This window comes from Heterocephalus glaber, unplaced genomic scaffold (genome assembly GCF_053883595.1).
Source record: "Heterocephalus glaber isolate CG9 unplaced genomic scaffold, H.glaber_assembly_v1.0 deba00001689, whole genome shotgun sequence".
Classification (NCBI taxonomy): domain Eukaryota; kingdom Metazoa; phylum Chordata; class Mammalia; order Rodentia; family Bathyergidae; genus Heterocephalus; species Heterocephalus glaber.
Window position 1 is genome coordinate 7,003,187 of NW_028258414.1, and position 20,609 is coordinate 7,023,795.

The window sequence follows — 20,609 nt, forward strand, 5'->3', positions numbered from 1 at the left end:
AAACATCTCAGCACTCTTTCCATCTGTGCCTTGAAAAGTATTTCAAAGTCTGGTTTGTTTTTTTTTTGGTACCAGGGATCAAACTTGGTACCTTGTGATTGCGAGGCAGGCGCCAGAACCACTGAGCTAAATCCCCAGCCCTCAAAGTCTTATTGCAGATATGCTGCTCTTCAACAAAAGGCAGGCAAACATCTTTTTCTTCCAACAAGTTGCCAAATCCTATTCTTTTTTGTTTTTTGGAGGTTTTTTTGGTACTGGGGATTGAACTCCAGACCTTGTGCTTGTGAGGCAGGTGGTGGAACCACTGAGCTAATCCTGGGCTAATTCCTATTCTTCATATAAAGATAATTTTAAAAGTATTAACTTTGATTACATTTACAAAGAACTTTATCCATTTCACTTTATGGTTCACAGAATACTTTCTTTGTTTTTGGTACCAGGGATGGAATTCGGGACCTTGTGCTTCCAAAACAGGCAGCGGAACCACTGAGCTAAATCCCCGGCCCTTCACAGAACACTTTAAAAGGTGCTATCTTAAAAAAAAAAAAAGTTCTTGGAGTTGGGTGCGGTTACACATGCCTGTAATTCCAGCACTCTAGGAGGCTGAGGCAGGAGGAGTACAAATTCAAGGCCAGCCTGGGCAACTCAGCAAGACTGTGTCTCAAAATAAAAAGATGGGGACGTAGCTCATCAAGAAGACCTTGCGTTCAATCCCCAGTACTGCAAAACCAAACCAAACCTAAACCAACCCAACCAACTATTTTGGCCTCTCAGGTCAGTCATTATAGCCTTATTGTGTCTTCAACTATAATTAATAAGAACAGAAAATGAACAGTTCCAAAAAGTTAGCAAATAATACATTACATTATATTGTCTTAAACTACTTACAAAATAAAAATTTCTTTATTTCCTCTTGTTTTGATGTGATGGGGTAAGGAGGCGAGAAAGAACAGGGCAGAAAGAATGGTAAAGCAAACATCTCAAGCAATTTGGGGATGTAGATCAGACCTTGACAGGTATTAAAAAAAAAAAGGCTGACATATTAAGTGTGTACTTTAACAAAATTAAACTTTCTATGTATTAAGCTTGTGAAATAAAAATAAAGCCAATTTTCCTGGGCTACATAGGCATTATTACATGCAACTTTCTGTACACTGCAACTGTAATCATATGTAAAGGATGTTTAAAAATCACTGACAAAACCTGGAAGAGATTATTTCCAGGCTCAATACTATGTAGGCCCATAGAGCCAGAAGTATCAATCCTATGAAACTCTTAGGCCAAAATAAATCACAGGAACCATGCTAGGAGTTTGTGACTTGAGCTGGGTGTGGCCCTGCACCTGCAATCCCCACTACTAGGGAAGCTGAGCTGGGAGGACTGCTTGAACCCAGGGCTGTAAGGTCAGCTTGGGCAACACTGTGAGATTCCCCAATTTAAAAAAAAACAGTTTGTAACTCTCTATTCAAATTCTACCTTTTTTCTTACTCAAAATAATTAAGACTCGCCTCTAGACGATGATGATTTATCTAGGTAGGATTACTCCAGAATCACCAAGTCTCCTCCTATAGGAGACAGCTCAGAGCACAGGGTGTCTGCTAAAATACAACACATTGAAGACTACACAGTGCTATGTAATAGAGAGTTAAAAACAGGTGACAGACTAGAAGAAGATTTTTCAGTTTGGCACTTGGTTTTAATGTTCCCTTCAGATTTAGGGAGGAATAGCCCTATCCTGCATTGAGCACCAGGCTGGAGGGCAGCCACGGCATGCATGTAATCTGCTACACAGCTGGCAGCATTTTAGGAAACAAATCAGAGAAGGCAACTTGTCTCTGGGTAAACTGTACCTTCAAGTAGCAAATACTGAGCCTCAGTGAGAACTACAGGGTACTCTATAAAAAGCAGGGAGCTGGGTATGGTGCTGTATGCCTATAATCCCAGCAGTTGGGAGGCTGAAGCAGGAGGATCGCTGCAAATTTGAGGCCAGACCTTGCCTCCAAACAAAAAAAAGGGAGGGGGGCAGGGAATGGAGAATTAAGCAGCTTTTGTTTTTTGTTTTTTTTCTTAAGGCTACTGAATCTTAAACAAAAAAAGATACTCATTTTGTGAAGACCTCTGATTAACAATTGGTTTATTAGTAATCTGGCCTATTCTCTCTTGCAAAAGCTATGCTCTTAACAAGCTTTATTCAGTATTTATGACAGTGCCAAACCACAAGACATTTTTCCAAGGCTATGTATTACTTAAAATTCATTCCCTTGGAGTCTAGACACAAATAAATTTGAACCACTCTTTTAATGAAGGCACGTCTTCAGAACTTAATATGACTAGACTCTTAAAACTTTGTTTTTTCTATCTATTATGAAGCCATTGTGTTTGTTTAAATATGGCTCCTTCAAAGATAAGGGAATCAGCTTTACTGATCTTGATTCATATGTTTCTTGTCAAATTGCAGAGTTTTTTTGGTTTTTTGGGGGGTACTAGGGATCAAACTCAGGACCTTGCACTTGCAAGGCAGGCAGCAGCACCACTGACCTAAACCCCTGGCCCTCAAATTGGAGCGTTTTGCAAGGGAACAGTCCATCTAGTAGAAAATTACACAGAATAAACTCCTTTCTTGAATATACACTGCATATATGAAAAGAAGTGATATTTAGGATTCAGTATCAGGGATAGAATACTATTTCTGGTAAAGTTTAACGGCTCTTAATGGTCAATAATGACTCTAATCCCCCAAACAGAATCCATTCTTGATAATCTTCTAGATGAAGCAGACCTTCTTCCTTCTGCACCCAAAGAAAACACACCAAATACAAAAGGATCAATGGGAGAAAAAAGAAACTATCAAAGTGTTGAACCATGATAGTTTATATTTGTGTAGTATTTATATGAGTGAAGACTGTGACATTCTTGGATGTAAAGCTCTGAACAAGCAGCAAGACTGTTAATGCATGCACATCCTAGTCAGTGCAATACTCGGTATCTAGTGTGTCAAGTAAGCACTTTGAGTAAAATCTCTGACAGTACAATATGCTGTCTTCTAATATCACATCTGTGCCCATCAGCAGGACTTATTTCCTTTGAGACTTGATCATAGAATGCAAGGTAAGTTTTGCCAGATAGAGTTATTAAAGTTTTTGTGCCCTTCTGCAGGACAGTAATGCAGAGGGTTTTGTTTGTTTCTTTGCTTTGTTTTTTAATGAGAACCAAGGCCAGATTTATTATCTTTGAAATCAGGAATCAGGAAAGGACAATTATAATGGGTTAAGATGATGGGAAAGACCCATCCAATTGGGATCTTTCTGAATAGATGTAGCTTTCAGAAATATTTATTCTATCCAAACTCATGATTTAATTGTATTTGTCTAGTTGAGGCAAAATTAATACTCAAAGAAATTATTCTTAAGCATCTAGCATTTTTAAATTTTTAATATTTAAACATTTTTTTTTAGTACCCAGAGCCTTCCCACTAATCTGTACACCCAGCCCTTTTAAAATATTGAGGGTCTTGCTAGGCTGAGTTTGAACTTGTGATCCTCTTACCTCAGCTTTCCACAGTGCTGAGATCACAGACTTGCACTTGGTTCTGAGATAGGCTTGGGTTTTTTTTTTTTTTTTTTGCAGTTCTGAACCAGTGTCTCATACATGCTAGGCAAGCACTCTACTACTGAGCTACATCCTCACCTTTTCTTTCTACAGACCACTATTCTTTTTTTTTTTTTTTGGTACCCGGGATCAAACTTGGGACCTTGTGCTTGTGAGGCAGGCACTGGAACCACTGAGCTAAATCCCCGGCCAGACCACCATTCTTAAGGAAGCAAAAGAATTAAGTGGGCAGCTTTTCTCTAAACTTCAAACACACCCTACCTAGATCGCCCACCTTGTGGGTACCCCCTAAGACCACATAAAAACCCCCAAGCCTATGCACCCTGACCATAATGTGCTGCCTCTCTTGTGAGGGCCTGCACTCCTTTCTCTCTACTATACTTTCTAAATTCTGCTTGGTAAACCCTTCCATGCATTTTATTTGCAATTGTATTTTTATTATAAAGTAGTAAAACTTTATTACAGAATATTTTGGAACACTATTACAATATTACCACTTCCCAACTTACTTTATATTTTTATTTCTTCACTATACAAATCATAAAACATTTTCAAGTTACTACAAATTTTCCTAAATATTATTTTTAGGGGCTTCATAATATTCTTCTAAGTGTTTTATAATCCACTTTAGTGTAACTCAAGTTTATTCAGTAAATCATTTGAGGTGGATCCATAGCCAATCCTTTGCAAAGGAATAGGTGGATTACTTCTAAACCTTTGTTCTGACATTGCAACAGTTTTAAACACATAACTTGTATTCTAGAATGTTTCTTCTTCTTCTTGTTTTTTGAGACAGGGTCTTCCTATGTAGCCCATGCTGGACTTGAATTTCCAGCAATCCTTCTGCCTCTGCTTTCTGAGTACTGGGATTACAGGTATGAGCTACAACACCCAGCCTAATACTAGTGTATTTTTTTTTCTAATGGTACCAGGGATTGAACTCAGGACCTTGCACTTGCCAGGTAGGTCAGGTGCCACTGAGCTACATCCCCAGCCCTATAATACTGTATTCTTTGTTTTGCTTTGTTTTGGTACTGGGGATCAAACTCAGGACCTGCACTTTCAGGCAGGTGCCAGAACCACTGAGCTAAATCTCCGGCACTACTGTGTTCTTAACATATATGCCTGATTATGACTGACTCTAGGAAGTAAAACACTCAGAGATGATAGTAACTTTATCAAATTATTTTCTAGAGAATCTGTACCAATTTGCAAATGCACAAGCAATGTATAAGTGTCAGTTGATCTGTGTCCTTACCTACAGTAGGCCTTTAAGAAGAGACTGTTATTTTTTGTTGTCAAATCAGAAAGTCAGTCATTCTAAGTCTCAGACGACTACATTTTTTGGGGTGGGGGTGGTGGTGACCAAATCCTGGGATCTGGGCATGCTAAGCAAGTACTCTATCACCGAGCTATAGCCCAGCCCCTTAAGACAGACAGACTCCCTGACATACAACTTTCCTTCCTTTACAAAATTTTTTTTTTGCTCATCATGCCACATTTTGCAAGAGTACATACTTATTGGCGAGTGATCTATATCTGTGGATGTACTTCATTGTACATATGCATGTGTGTATACTTCTATATGCTATTCTTTTTCTCTTTTTTTGAGGCAGGTTCTTACTAGTGGTACAAGCTGGGCTTGAATTTGCAGGAGCCCTTCTGCCTCTGCTTTCTGAGTGCTGGGATTACAGGTGCGAGCCACCACACCCAGCCTATATACTACTGTATTCTTAACCCATATGTCTGCGCATGTGCATTGGTGAGATCATGTATGTTTTAATATTTTTATTAGAATGTTAATATAAAATATATTTTGTTAATATAAAAAATACAGTCAGAAAAAAGGGGAATAAGCTAATTTGATGTGATAGTGATTATAGAGGCATATATAATCTGTTTATTATCTTTTGCCTACTTATCTATTGGGTCTTCATTTTTCTCTTAGATATATATATATATATATATATATATATATATATATATATATTTTTGGTAACCAGGATCGAACTCGGGTCCTTGAGCTTGCGCACCAGGCAGTGAAACCACTGAGATAAATCCCCGGCCCTCTTAGCAATATAGATTATACATAAAGATCTTCTGTCATCAATTACATCCAAATCAGTACACTTCCACTCCCTCTCCTGCCCCATACAGTGCTGTGAAAACCCAGAGCCTCAAGCATGATAGGCAAGTTTTCTGCCACTGAGCTACAATCCAGGCCTAGTTCTTTTTTTGAAATGTCAAATTTGATTTTTTCTTTTTTTCGTGTTTTTCTTGTATGTTACTAGGCTGAGAGATGTCTCTCATGTAGACCACCAGTTTCCCAAACAATGAACACTGGACAAACGACAATGCAGTCTTACTGCAGATCCACTTGGACCTTGGCCAGCTCTCGAATTAAGCTGGATACAATGACAAGGGGTAGTGTGGAGGTTCCAGTTCATACCCAGGGTCAGCCGGAAGTTTAAATTACCTACCCTTTTCAATGATCAAGCAAAAGTCAGAACTGACATGCACTCCAGACCGGACTACAGATGAGACCCAAAGTGGGTCACCTAGTAGTCCTCATACATCTAGCCATCCTTGGGCCTTGGCAGTTTGCCTCAGATCCTATCTGACAGCTAGTTCCACCCTTTTAGCTAGCACACCTAGAGGCCCAGATTCTCTATCTCCATGCAATTATACATTACCCGAGGGTTGCTAGAATATCATACCAAACCAGTGAGAAATGGCTAACCTGTTCCTTAAACTTCAGTAAATCCAGTAACACAAATAAACCGGAGAATTTGGGTTTACCATTAGCTATGAAGAAACGCAATGTCTGAAACAATGAAGGACCAAAACATACCTGATTTCGAAGAGGCTGTTGCTGTGATGGCCGATCCCTGTGTGTGTGGCTTTCTCGAGTTACTGCAGATGCACCCGAATCTACAGGAACTGACCCTACTGGAGTAGGCTAGAAAAACGAATAAAAGTCAAATGGAGAAACAAGTGTAACTTGATGCCTCTGCACAGGACAGCACCATGGTAATTCTTATAAAGTAGTAGGAATTCTTTTCAGCTATCAAGTGCAGTTTTGTCTTCTCTCATTTTGCCCTTCTGCAAAAAGGAGGCAGGCAATCTGGTCCTCAATAATTCACCCGAGAGTAACTTATCTTCAAAAGCAAAAAGTTCTGCAACAATATCTATTAGCATACTTTTTGGACTTGTGGACCTCGGACCAAAACTGAAAATTCAATTTTTCTATTTTACTGGGTTCTACTCCTATAGCAGTTAAGTACCTTAACAGTATATGTAGCACTAAATTCTGAATCATTCCAATGAAACTTCTGAAAAACTGGTTCAAATTATCATACAGTATCTCAGGGTATACCAGATATAACCTTAAAAATGTGTAACTCCTACTTCCCAACTCCAGTGAAAGCATTACCTCAAAAGGATGGCAAATGTGAACTCTGCAATCAAAGGAATTTACAACCAAAGATTAAAGCAGAAAGACTAAGAAGTATAGGGTAGGGTAGTGCTGGTCTGAGAAAGGAGATGAGGTGGTAATAAAGAAGATACTGCCAGGGATTTAGCTCAGTGGTTCTGGTGCCTGCCTTGCAAGCACAAGGTCCCAAGTTCAATCCCCAGTACCAAAAAAAAAAGAAGATACTTACAATGGGCCTCCCGACCCAATCATAGGCATAGTCAAAGGCGTAGCCTTTCTTTTTCAAGAGGTCTGTGAAGAGGGTCCGTAAATACTCATAATCAGGTTTCTCAAAGAAGTCTAATCGTCTGACATACCGAAGGTAGGTTGCCATCTCCTCTGTTAGGAAAGAGGTGAAAGGCCATGCATGTTAGCTGAATCCTGTGGGGGTAAGCTGTAGACCACACAGGGTATCTGTACGGTGTACCTGATACAAGTATTTTCTTTATGTACCAAAGAAAAGTGATAAACCTATGCTGTCTGAATGACAATAAAAGGAAATGTAAATTATCTGGAAAGGACTTTATCTAGACATACCCAGTCATAGATTCTACCTGCTTCAAAGATTTAGATGCTTTGGCTGAAATATCCTCTGGCATCTTACCTGGAAAGTTCTCACAGAGAGTTTCAATAGGAGTATTCCTTTTTGTGTCCCCAATTTTTTGATATCTCTCTTTTAATGTATCAGCCTGTAGAAAATAAAGAAAGAAAATTACCTGGAAAGAATTATGAGAGGTTTGATAAGTGTCTGGATACAATGGTTTACTCAAGTTGTCAGGATTTGTTGCCCAATTTTGATTTTTTCTCTAACGCTAATAAGAAATGTATATATGAGCTATGTACAAATAGCTACTGGATTCTGCAAAGTTTTACTTGCAAATACTTGCAGAAAAAAATCTCAGATACAGACATTAAATATGATGACATGAGCAGCAGGGATAAGAAAATAAAAATATTATGTAGCAATATTTTCAAAATTGCAGAAATTTGGTAATCTCTTATGGCCACTGGAGTTCAATAGTGATTCAGCCTTCTCCCTCTTAGATCAATTTTAAGATTAAAAGTATTGCCTAATCAAGTAGAAGAAACAGATAGTTCCACTATATGTATAATAAGAAATTGGATGGAGAAAAAGGACAAGAAGTGAAAAAGTCCATTTCAATAATATGCTTCCAGAGAGGAAAATATTATCTATAGTATAGGCATGGCATATAGGTTTAGTATCAGTTTCTCAAAGCAGCCCAAGTCTGGCTTGTCCAGGACTGTAAGGAGAGGGCTTCTGAACCTTGTACCAATAGTAAGTTGAGTGTGTGTGTGTGTGTGTGTGTGTGTGTTATTGGGGATTGAAACCAAAGCCTTTTTCATGGTAGGCAAGTACTGAGATATACCTCCAGCCCTTTTTAATTTTCATTTTGAGACCAGGTTGGTCTCAAACATGCAATCCTCCTGTTTCAGCCTTCCAAAAGTAGTTGGAATTACAGGTGTGCACCAATATGCCTGGGAACAATGGGCCCATAAGAGATTTCCATCAGGCTCTACCTAGCCTGCTTCATTCAGATTTAAGCAGCAGTGAGCTAATGTGAGATAGAGAGATTTTAAATTTACCACTACCACTAAAATGATTCAGGGACCATGAAAGAGTTTCAAGAAACTAATAAGACTATACACTAATGTACTGTTTGGCTACATGATAAGAAAGTAGGATCTGTAATTCTTTAAAGTTATACCAAGGGGAACATATATATGACTAGGAGAAGATTATAGTGAGATATTAGGAAAGACATTTAAGGGCAAATAATAAAACCTTCTCAGAGATAATGGGTACAGAGGCCTGATTTTCCTAGGACAATGTCCTAGAAAGCACAGCAAAATGAGTAATTCTGCCCTTCTGGAGGGAGAGGTATAGGAGAATCCCAAGCTACAGATTACATTTCTTCCTACATTAATATGTTGAAATAAGTTACAATTAAAAATCTTTGGGGCTGGGGATTTAGCTCAGTGGTTCTGGCAGCTGCCTTGAAAGTGCAAGGTCCTGAGTTCGAACCCCAGCACCAAAAAAAAAAAAAACCTGGAGAAGTCTTTTTGGGCCGGGGATTTAGCTCAGTGGTTCCAGTGCCTGCCTCGCAAGCACAAGGTCCCAAGTTCAATCCCCAGTACCAAAAAAAAAACAAAAAAGAAAAGAAAAAAAAAAAATCTTTTTTTTTTTTTTTTTTTTGATTTTTTGAGATCGGGTCTTGCTATGTAGCCCAGGCAAGTCTTGGTAAAAATGTATCTCATATTTAACTATCTAAAGGGACTTAAGATGGGTAAGAAGCTCACCATTTCCTAGTCTAACAGCCAGAGGCACAGAGCAATTACAATATTTATGATGATACGGTTATCTCTGACATGTTGGCACTGAATTGATACCTACCTAAGTAAGACTATTCAAACACACAGCCTGCAAGGAATTGTTGTTGTCTGAAAAGGGTATTTGTTCTACAATACACTTGAATGGCAGAAGATATTTATTCTATAATATACTTAAAACCTGTAGTTTCACTTTAGTTTTGGTTGGTTCTTAGCCTAAGCTGTATGAACAAATACTTTCCAGTTCCTGTTAGGGGCCTACCCTGCTGGCATTTCTGGTAAATATGTAGCAGCTGCTGTCATCAATTTGTTCCAGAAATTCCCCGACACACTGGGAACACTCCTTCTGCTCCATAATGGCAGGGGAGGAAGGATATCAACACAGAAAGAAAAGCAGCACTGCAAAGCTGGGAAAGATAAGGGGAAAGATTATCGAAAAACCAAACACAAAGAGGGAAGGATTAAGAGCAGGAAGAAGCCAACTGTAAATAAAACAAAGATTCCAAAGCTCAGGTGAGCATTTACAATGTAGATGAATTCTTGCATCTCATCTCTGTGGCTTCTTAGATAGCCCAAGCCAGCAGCCCCTCATTTACAACTGAGCATTGAGACAGAGCTGTCCACCGAGCATTTTCAAGGATACCTTGAGTCCTTGCCAAGGTAGGCTGCCTCGAAGGAAATACAGGAACATATGGCCTAGGGCTTCCAAATCATCTCGCCGGCTTTGCTCTAAAAGGGAAGACAGATCACACAATATGTTTGTGGGTATGAAAGCAGAAAGAGGTTCAAATCAAGTAATCCTTTCAGAAACCCTTCTGCTCTGGAGAAAGATTCTGCTTATTAGTTCTTTGTATATCTAAACCAGAAACTTGTTTTTCGTTTTGATCTAAAATACTACGTGTACTTCTTTGTCAGGATCTCTTGCTAGCATGTAAACAGCAAGTGATAAGAGCAAATCCTAAATTAAAATCAAGCCCCAATCACTGAACAGTGAGTAATGACCCCTCACTCAATGCTGTCACCTGACTGAAAGTGAAGTGATTTATATGGAGTACAATTACTCTTTGGTTACCACCAGCAACAGTAAGTGGCAGATTAAGCAGCTGAAGCTGTTGAAATTGTCTACTCTAGGTATGGAAGCTACAGAATGGCTAACATACATGCTTAGCACTTATTGTTCAGCATAAAAATTAACACTTAAAATTCAGTTTCATATAAGCAAATCTCAATGCATAATCTCTTGGTTCCCATTCCATTTGTACCATATACTGTATCAGAATGTCCTTCATAAAAATTTAAAATTCATTAACCTTAAACCTCTATGGGAACAAAAAAACAGAGTGTCGGCATCTGGGGAGCTTAATTAAAACAATTTCCTGTTGTTTTCTTTCCTTTGAATTAGGAAGATGAATTGTTTGCTACAGAAAATAGTTTAAAAATACAGCTTTAACTTGAAAATATATATTCTTTGGCTGTCTGGCTGAATACTGGCTATATGACACTAATTTGCCATTTATGGTTCATCACAGACAATTTATGTGCTTTATTTTTCATAATCAGGTGTAAGACTTTATTTAAAAAATTACAGATGCAAAACCAAGAGGCTACCTTTAACTGGACTCTGTGTGTGTGTGTAAGGGGGGGGTGGTTTTCTTTTTTTAGGTACTGGGAACTGAATGCAGGGTCTTGTGCATACTACGCAAACACTCTACCAAAACCATAGCCCAGCCCTTGATGTTTTTTTCTTGTGTGTGTGCAATACAGTAAAATCCAAGATTGCCATATGAGCAGGAGAAGCCAGCCACCCAGCTTACTGAAAATACACAAGTAGATCATGGTTAACTGTTGTATAGAATTGTGGGAAATCTGCATGAGAAAGAATGAACAGTATTCTAGGGGTAGATGAAGAAAGAAAGGGTAACTTTCTAAATAGCAGTTGGAAGAAAGGTTTTGTAAAGGTGGTCACTAATGGAAAGAGGAGGCACTCCTGGTTCGGGAGGTAGTTCAGTAGTAGAAAGTCTGCTTATCCAGGCTCTGGACTCAGTATCTAGATCGCTCATTCATTCATTCATTCATTCATTCAGTTTTTTGAGACAAGGTCTTGCTATGTAGTTCAGGCTGGCCTTGAACTCACTGTAGCCCAGGCTGGCCTCAAAGGCAACAATCCTCCTGCCTCAGCCTCCCAAGTGCTGGTGCTATAAGTGTGCGCCACCAAACCCAGCTCTAGTACTTGAAAAACAAAGAAAAAGAGGGGCTGGGGATTTAGCTCAGTGGTTCTGTCACCTGCCTTGTAATTGTAAGGTCCTGAGTTCAATCTCCGGTACCCCCCCAAAAATAATAAAGAAAAACAAAGAAAAAGCACCCTCACAAAGAGATAAATAACATAAAACTGAGTGCTGTACCTCAACTGGAATAATCTTTTTTTAAAAAATGGTACTAGAGATTGAACCCAAATCCTTCCCACTGAGTTACATGTCCAGCCCTTATTTATATTGTATGTATGTATGTATTTTTAAATTTTGAGACAGGGTCTTCCTAAGTCCCTAAATTGCCCTGGCGGGGCTTAAACTTGAGATGCTCCTGCCTCCTAGGATTAAAAATATACACCACCACACCTGTCTTGAAATAATCTCAAAAACAAAGAAATAAAAAAGGGAGATCAGGGATGGGGATTTAGCTCAGTGGTTCCACCACCTGCCTCGCAAGCACAAGGTCCTGAATTCGATCCCCGGTACCAAAAAAAAAAAAAAAAAAAAAAAAAAGGAAAAAGGGAGATCATCAAACACTTTTATCCATATGGGTTATGTGAAGTCAGCAATAAAATATTACATGTCGGGGCTGGGGATTTAGCTCAGTGGTTCCGCCGCCTGCCTCGCAAGCGCAAGGACCTGAGTTCAATCCTCAGTACCAAAATAAAGGAATAAATAAATATATACATACATAAAATAAAATAGAATATTACACGTATAATTGATATCAAAAAGCAATTAGACAAAAAGCTTGTTAACAGAACACAAAGACACAAAAATGAAAAATGGAAAATATGCAGGGTGTGCTCAGGCCTCCCACAAAGCAGAACACACAGAGAAACCACTCACTGCAGCTTCTCACACTGTATCACACCTACTCATCACCTCTCCATTTTTATATCCACCTCCTGTAACAAGAGGCACCTTGGCTTAAAAAAAAAAGAAAGAAAGAAAAAAAAGATACACCTAATAGTTGAATTTTAGCTGAGCACTAGAGGGCAAAACTCTCCACATTTTCAATATTAATCAGGCTCACAGAGGGGGAAAATTCTCTTCACTGTTAAGCCCATTGTAAAATGGGATTTAAAAATTTTCAAGCTCACCAGAATGAGTAAAAGTCACTTTTCAATCCCAAGCACCATGAAGAATAATTATGGGATGTGGCTAACAGGAAAAACAGTGGTTCTTAAATTGGTTCAGTGATCTAGGTTTCAGCTTATCCTTTCCATTCATTTAATCCAGTGAAATTAAGCACAACCAAGTCACTGCTTGGGGCCTTAGTTTCGTCATCTAAAAATAAAGTGGTTGATTTAGATAATGTGAAAAATCATTTTCCAGCCCTAAAATTCTAAAATAATCAATCATAACTTCAACCACCTTTGGACTTTTCAAGAAAAAAAAGAGTGAAAACCAGAGTGTGCTTTATTTTCATTCTTCTTTGAACACTGCACATTTATTCTTTGTTTTTGTTTTTGCTTTTTTCGTACTGGGGATTGAACTCAGGACCTTGCGCTTGTGAGGTAGGCAGGGTGCCACTGAGCTAAATCCCTGGCTCTCCACATCTGTTCTTTATTTCCACACACCTTCACTTTTTCATGGAGGATATTTTCATTTTTAAAGCAAAAAGGTTTCAAAACCAGAGAACAATAGGAAACATTTTTCAACACCATGAAAGCTTCCTTTTAGCTAATCAGAAGGCTGTACTTGGCTTCCATGTTGGAAGAAAGGCAATGTAACCAGTATCTACACTGTAATTTCAATCATTAAACAATACTGACTGAGCAGTTTCAATCAGGACTCAATCAGTGGGAAGGTGGCTTATCTGTCATGGTGATGCCAGGTGTAGGAGCCTTTTTCCTTTGCTCTTCTTCCGTAAAAATCTTAACACCCATTCTCTCTAAGTCTTTTGAAATACATTTCCCAGTCTATTTTTTCCTCCTTTCATTGCAACACAGAATGCATCACACTTAAAAACCAATAGCACTAGAGTTCCTATGGGAATCTTTCTGGTTTGATACCTGGGATAGAGTTAAATGGCAGTGACACCATCTGTACGTATTCTATGTAATACGGGGAGGAAACAAAATAGTGACAGGTTGGATCTGACCTGAGAAACTCTGGGACCTGGGACATAGAATTCTTGAGATAAACACAAAGGTTTAGCAGGACTGGCAGTTTACTAAGAGTTGAAAGAGCCTAGCCAGGCATGGTGGCTCATGCCTGTAATCCCAGCACTCAGGAGGCTCAGGCAGGATTGCCATGAGTTTGAGGCCAGCCTGGATTGTATGGCAAGAATCTCTCAAAAAGAAGAAAGAGCCTAGTCTGATACACAGTAGATGCTTAAAAAACATAGCTTGCTGAATACAGAATATTAAGGATAACCATATTAAGGATAACCACCACATGGAAAGACACTTATTTATCAGCCACTAAATACTTCATATTATCCCATGGAAACCCTATGTTACAGGAACTATTATCATTCTCATTTTATAGATGAGATAACTGAGACTGAGGGAGAAAGTTTGCCTGACAAAAATCACATAGCTTTAAAGGACTGGAATTTGCACCTCTCCATCCATTTTTTTTTCTTCTTTCTTTTTTGGTACTGGGGATTGAATTCAGGGCCTTCACACTAAGTGACATCTGCAACTCATTTTTTATTTTAAGACAAGGTTTTACTAAGTCACTAAATTACCTAGGTTGGGCTCCAAATTATGATCCTCCTGCCTTAGTCTCCCAGAGTGCTGGGATTGTAGGTCTGTACCACCAGGACCAATTTGTATCCTTTTTTCTTAAAAATTACACTGCATTTTATTCAAACAAAAATGGATCCCCATCCCTTGTCTGTTCTTGACTTTCCGGACAAAAATAATAAAATCAGTACATGAAGTGTTGAGCCTAGGAAGCAAGCATTTGAGCAACTTTTAGACTTTGTTAAACCTAACAACTATGACTTTACTACATGATACAGTCTATCTCCTTGTAAAAAGGAAGACTGCATGTTATATGAAGGAAGAGAAGGATATTAAAACAGGGTGTCCAAGAGACTTGTGTCAGGTACTATTATGGGCTGGATGTGGTCTGACCATGACCAAAATCCAGGGAGAATTTGATTGCCAAGGCAGAGGTATTGGGAGGTTGGGCCTATACGTGGACTTAATGTCTTCTCTGTGAGACTGGATTAGTTCTCATCTCCCCCACCCCACCCTGACACCAAAGTTGTTATAATTTGCCTGGTCCCCTTGTCCTCTCCTCTCATTTCACATGTGCTGCACCCCCTCATCACTCTGGCACAAGGTTATGCCACGTGATGCCACAGAACAGTGGCTAAATGAACCTCTTTGGGTATATTATACAGTTTCAGGTATTCTGTGTACCAAGAGAAATTAGACTAAGACAGGCATGGTGCTTTTACATATCTTATCCACATGCAACTTCTCAAAGCATCCTTCTGAAGTATGATCTTTATTTTATAGATAAGTTTCAGGAAGATTAAACAGCTTGTCTGAAATGACAATGATAGGTGGCAGAGTCTAGTCTAATTTGAAAGCATCATAACAAATGAGGATTTCTATGGAGTTATTGAAAAAATCCTGACAGCACTCATGATTTCAACTTACATTATATCCCATTACTTTCTAATGTTATTTTATTCTTCACTATCACTAGAATCTTCATCTGAATACCTGTGTAGTTTACTTAAATGAGGAAATTTAGTAGATATTACATTAGTCTTCAAAATACTTATTAGTGTACAACAGTTCCTTAATATTTTAAAGACCTTATATAATTAGCTATGTCAGGGAGTTCAGAACCTGATAATATTTTGTTCACCACCCATCTACTATCTAGAATGTTGATTTTCCTATTCTTTCAACCACCTAAGTACCTTTTATTCAAATAATTGGGCTTTCATGGAAGCCCAATTTATAAAACAAAAAGGGAAGCTTTTGAAACGTTAACAAGGGGCCTGCCCAGGACTTAGCTTCTCTCACAAACACTTGAGCTAGTTCTTCCATCAAGCAGGGTCTTCTGTGTTTATTAGAGCTTTTAGTAATATCTGTACAGATTGTTTATCTCAAAAAAAATACAACACTCAGAGTACAGCAAATATATTTTCACTGTTTAAGATGGAAGCTCTTCCTTGAAGACTCTGCATGAAGTTATTCAGAGTGAACAAAGACCAGGACGACCAGGACACATTTTAGCAAAGTACTCTTTCCCAAGCAGATATCGGTCTGCTGTCTTTTACTTACAGAGCTACCATGTGAAAATCATAATTAAACTCACAAAAATATGGGGACTTTTGTTACAATAATTCAAGTTTTCATATTACTGAGAAATGTGAGCCTAAACATCTGGAAACAGTGTAAAGAATTAAGAATCCATTAGTAGTCAGCAGGATACTTAAGAAAATTATTAACTTACCATTTTAATTTCTCAAGTACAAAAATCACTTACCTTGGGAATCAGTAAGTAAAAGTTGTAAAGCACAATGGAATAAAAGTGTTACTGAAATAAAGTTGTTCTAATAACCTGCCCCTTTCATGGAGCAGAAAATAAACACACCTCTGCCAAGATGCGTGTTGATAGACATATATCTTGCAGTTCCAGTTAAACTTTTGTTTTCCTTATAAGCTATGTGTTTTTTGGTTTCAGCATCAATGTATTCCTTGGCTAGTCCAAAGTCTATAATGTGTATAACGTGTTCTTTCTTATTGCCTTGTCGGCCAATCAGGAAGTTTTCTGGCTTGACATCTCGGTAAATGAGATTCTTTGAGTGCACATATTCCATTCGAGATAGCTAGAAGAGAACAACAAAAAACAAATGGAAATATTTTAAATAAGCATATTTAAAAAATCAAAATATTTTGTCATAAGGATTTTGGTTTGGTTTTTGTTTTGTTTTGTCTTATGTTTTCTTTTCTTTCTTTTTTTTGAGACAGGGTTTTGCTATGTAGTTCAGGCTGGCCTTGAACCCATGTAGATCCTCTGGCCTCAGCCTCCCAAGTGCTGGGATTACAGGTGTGCACTACCACACCCCGCTTCTTTGTGTCATTGTTTGAGACCAGTCTTGCAATGTTGTTTAGGATGATCCTGAACTCCTTGGCTCAAGCAAGCCTCCTGTCTCAGGCTTCCAAGTAGCTGGTGTTACAGATGTGCTGAGCCCAGCTCAGCATTAGGTATTAACTAACAAAATAAAAATAAAAGTGATCTCTTCTTTACCACCCACTTTACTGACTTGATTAGGAAGGGTGGAATGGTACAGTTTGGCTAAAATAATAATATAATTTTACCTTACAATGTCACAATTCATACAATTAATAAGATTATTTTTATGCTACTTCAGGAAGTCTTTGAGAGAAAAGACATAGTACCAGTCAGGATGCCAGGGAATCAATGACTTGTAGGACAGGGACCACAGCATGTTCATTTCCTGACTCTATCTTCCTATTCTGACCTGGACAAGACTCCTCAATCCAGCTTCCATCATTGTAGAAATTAAGAAAAGTGAGGCCCAGAGAAGTTAATACTGGCCTGACATTAGACAGCTAGTCAGTAGCAGGGACAGGACTGCAGTTTTTAAAGTAATTATATCTCCAAATAATAATCATAACATTATGTCAAATTTCACTATTTCTATCTACAAAGCTTCTTAGTTTACAAAGGAAACTTAGACGTTTGAATTTTCTAATACAGTATTTTCCACATGTCTACTAGGCGATGGATGAGACTATTATGGTGTCAAGCGAGTAAAGATGCATTTGCATCCTTCCCCTGAGGCCTGACACGCTTCTCAGGGGCACAGCAGCAACTGCTCCAGAAATCCAGACTGGTGTACAAGAGTTGTCTCTTGGCCAGCCAGAGGCTTACAATGCCAGAGGACAATTTTTTGATCAAACAACTTTATTTTTTTTCTCTTAAATTCTTTTATTGGTACATTTTAGGTATATAATACATTTACATTTATCACTGGGTACTTGTACCTGTACATGATCCATCTTGGTTCTTATTTTTTCCCCATTCCATGTGCTCCCTTCCCTATTTACAAAGACTTTGTTTCCATTTTTTCCTTTCCCTTCTTTCCTTTCCCCTTCCCCTCCCACTTTCCCTACCCCTTTGGACCTTTTCTTCCTATTTCAAATTATCAATTATTCATTTTAATCATTTTAATCCTTATTTACACTTTCAGTTTTTCACACTAGAGAAACTATTCGGTATTTACACATGTGTATCCTATTTATTTCACTTAAGAGTATAGTCTCAATGTGCATCCATTTAGCTATAAATGTCTCTAGTTTCTCGTTCTTTATGGCTGAGGAGTACTCCATTTTATAAAAAAACCACACCTTCTTTATCCAGTTTCCAGTTGATGGGCACTTGGGCTAATTCCAAGCTTTCGTTATTATAAACTGTGCTGCTATAAACATAGGTGCACATATATCGCAGTGGTATGGTTCTTTCAATTCTTTGGGGAAGATTCCCAGCAGGGGAATAGCTGGGTCAAATGGGACCTCTTAGTCCTAGTTCTTTGAGGTTTCTCCATACTGATTTCCACAGTGGTTGCACCAGTCTGCATTCCCACCAACAATGGATAAGGGTTTCTTTCTCCCCACACCCCCAATCAAACAACTTTAAATGAGGATTAGAGCCATGGGCTATGTCTTCAATCTTTCCTAAGATGCAATAGTGAGAGAAGAGGGAGGACATGACAACACCTCACAGCTGTTTAAAACCTATAAATAAAACAATTATTTGAATGTGTACAACTCCACCTAATCATCCTTTCTCCCTCATCTAAATTCTGTGTTTCCGTTTCAGTTAAGGGCAGGGTATAGCTCCAAGGTGCAAATTCTTAAAATAGAGCAAATTGCAGATACAGTGTGACTTCTCTGAGTTAACCCTTTTTGCCCCAGCAAGCTTCCTAGAATGCTGGCAAGCCTTTAAGAACTAATTAGGGCTGGGGATTTAGCGCAGTAGTTCCACTGCCTGCCTTGCAAGCACAAGGTCCCAAGTTTGATCCCTGGTACCAAAAAAAAGTGTCATTTCCAAGAACTAATTCACTAGGTGCTGCTACAGTTAATAAATTACCAGAAGGCCCTCGAGGGTGTGACAGGAAGACCAGTCTCTCCGGAATATCAACGCTAGCTTACCAACTGGATGGCTATCATTAACACCGTCTTCAAAGTAAAGGTTCGGTCACAGAGGTCAAACAAGTCCTCCAAGCTAGGGCCAAGGAGCTCCAGTACCATGGCACTGTACTTTCCACATGGTCCAAAGTAGTACACCTGTGGGAGACCTTCAGCTGAAAGCAGAGGGCAAACAGGGAATGGAACAGGAGACACAAATACCAAGATATGAGACAACTGCATTAGCAACGAGTCAGCTATAAATAAAGTACAATTTGTGAGATTTCCATTTCCTTTCACAGGCCCTACTAGAAAATTTAAACTGAGCACAATAGCTTCAGTGGGAACTAATAATGGATGGGAAAGGCTAAGTCATTGCACAGTATGCTCAAATACGCAGTTATTTCATATCAGAGTGCCAAAGGCATTTGCACTTCGATGTAAGACCCTCATCTATTATTGCATCAGAGTGTATGCTATTCTTCCCAAAGGAAGCCTGGAAGTGCAATATCATAAAAGGTTCAAAAGATGGCTTGCTGGGTTCAAAGGGTAGGGTAACAGATGCTGTGGCATTAGCTGGTTTCATTAGTACTCCCTATGCTTATGAGCTGTTTGATGTGGTGCCCCATGGAGAACTCAGATTGAAGGGGGAGGTCACAGAGGGTGCAGGCTGGCCCCACACCAGCACAACCGGCTCTCTCCTCACAGGGAATCTCTGTAGTGTTCTGTTTTCTGTCAGGTGGAGAAAAGTCAATGGGAAGTTTGCATTTAGCTGCTAATAAGTAATTATGAAAGGAAAAGGAAGAAAAATGAAAAATAAAGCAAGCCTGGGTTTTCCTCAGATTTAAAATTTAAAATAGCTATTTGTAAATGAATTTTCTCCATAAGCATATTACAAATATGAGGAATTTAGAAAATATGTGTTAAATGGTACCATAACAGTGGAACTTACAAGACTACAAACTTAAAAATTATCTGGTCTCAAAAAAAAAAAAAAATTATCTGGTCTCATAGAGCAGAAACATTTGTACCTCACACATATGCACCATGATCTACAGGTATATATGCTGTCAACTACTGTTTGTTTCTGCTTCCAGAATTTTTAGACCACAAAATTCTCTGCATTTTTTCATTTTCTTTGTATATGGGTGAAATACAGGCAGAGGCAATACACCCCTAATATATCCTCTCCGGGGTAGGACTTATGTATCTGGAATTAACGTAATTCATTGCTATGTTCTATGAATATAAGATGTGATCAAAATATAAACTGAGTGTCTTTATGAGGTATGATAAAAAAATATGGGGAATGCTGCTGCCACATGCCAGCCAATGGAAGGCAGCCTTGTAAAAACATTACACTGAGGCCTCATCCGGCTCCCTGTGACTTCTGGCTCTTCCACAAAGTCAAAATAATGATGTAAAGTAAACATTTTAGATCAATTCAGGCAACTGAGGCAGCCACAACACAACTAAACACATGAAAGAGGATTTCCAGAACTGCTTCCGAAAGTGGCAAGAACGATGGGCTAAACATGTTCATGTGAAGGGGAGTATTGTGAGTGAAATTAATGGCAACATGTTTTTACTGTAATAATTAAAAAACTTTTTAAATATTCACTGTATCTTTATCACATCTTGTATTTATCACCTATACTACATTAGTCTATCTTCTGCTTAAATACTAAACAAGTTCAGTATTTTCCATATGTTCATTCCTGGTTTGTATCATCTAATACTGTTATATGCCCGCTAGTTTTGCAGTTGTTTTTATTGTCCCTATCTCCAAAAGGAAAT

The 20,609-nt window shown here is 38.6% G+C and overlaps 1 protein-coding gene across 9 annotated transcripts in view; it reads right to left on the reverse strand.

The window, feature by feature from the left end:
• Nucleotides 1-20,609, reverse strand: part of Csnk1g1 (casein kinase 1 gamma 1) — a 166,147-nt gene that overhangs the window by 31,076 nt on the left and 114,462 nt on the right. For all 9 annotated transcript variants that reach the window (XM_087199122.1, XM_087199120.1, XM_087199115.1 and 6 more), the window contains 6 exons: nt 18,837-18,988; nt 16,252-16,486; nt 10,074-10,159; nt 7,686-7,770; nt 7,272-7,420; nt 6,461-6,568 (listed from right to left, as the gene is read on the reverse strand). In XM_087199122.1, coding sequence (XP_087055248.1) covers nt 6,461-6,568; nt 7,272-7,420; nt 7,686-7,770; nt 10,074-10,159; nt 16,252-16,486; nt 18,837-18,988 — 815 coding nt within the window. The remainder of the gene's footprint in view (nt 1-6,460; nt 6,569-7,271; nt 7,421-7,685; nt 7,771-10,073; nt 10,160-16,251; nt 16,487-18,836; nt 18,989-20,609) is intronic.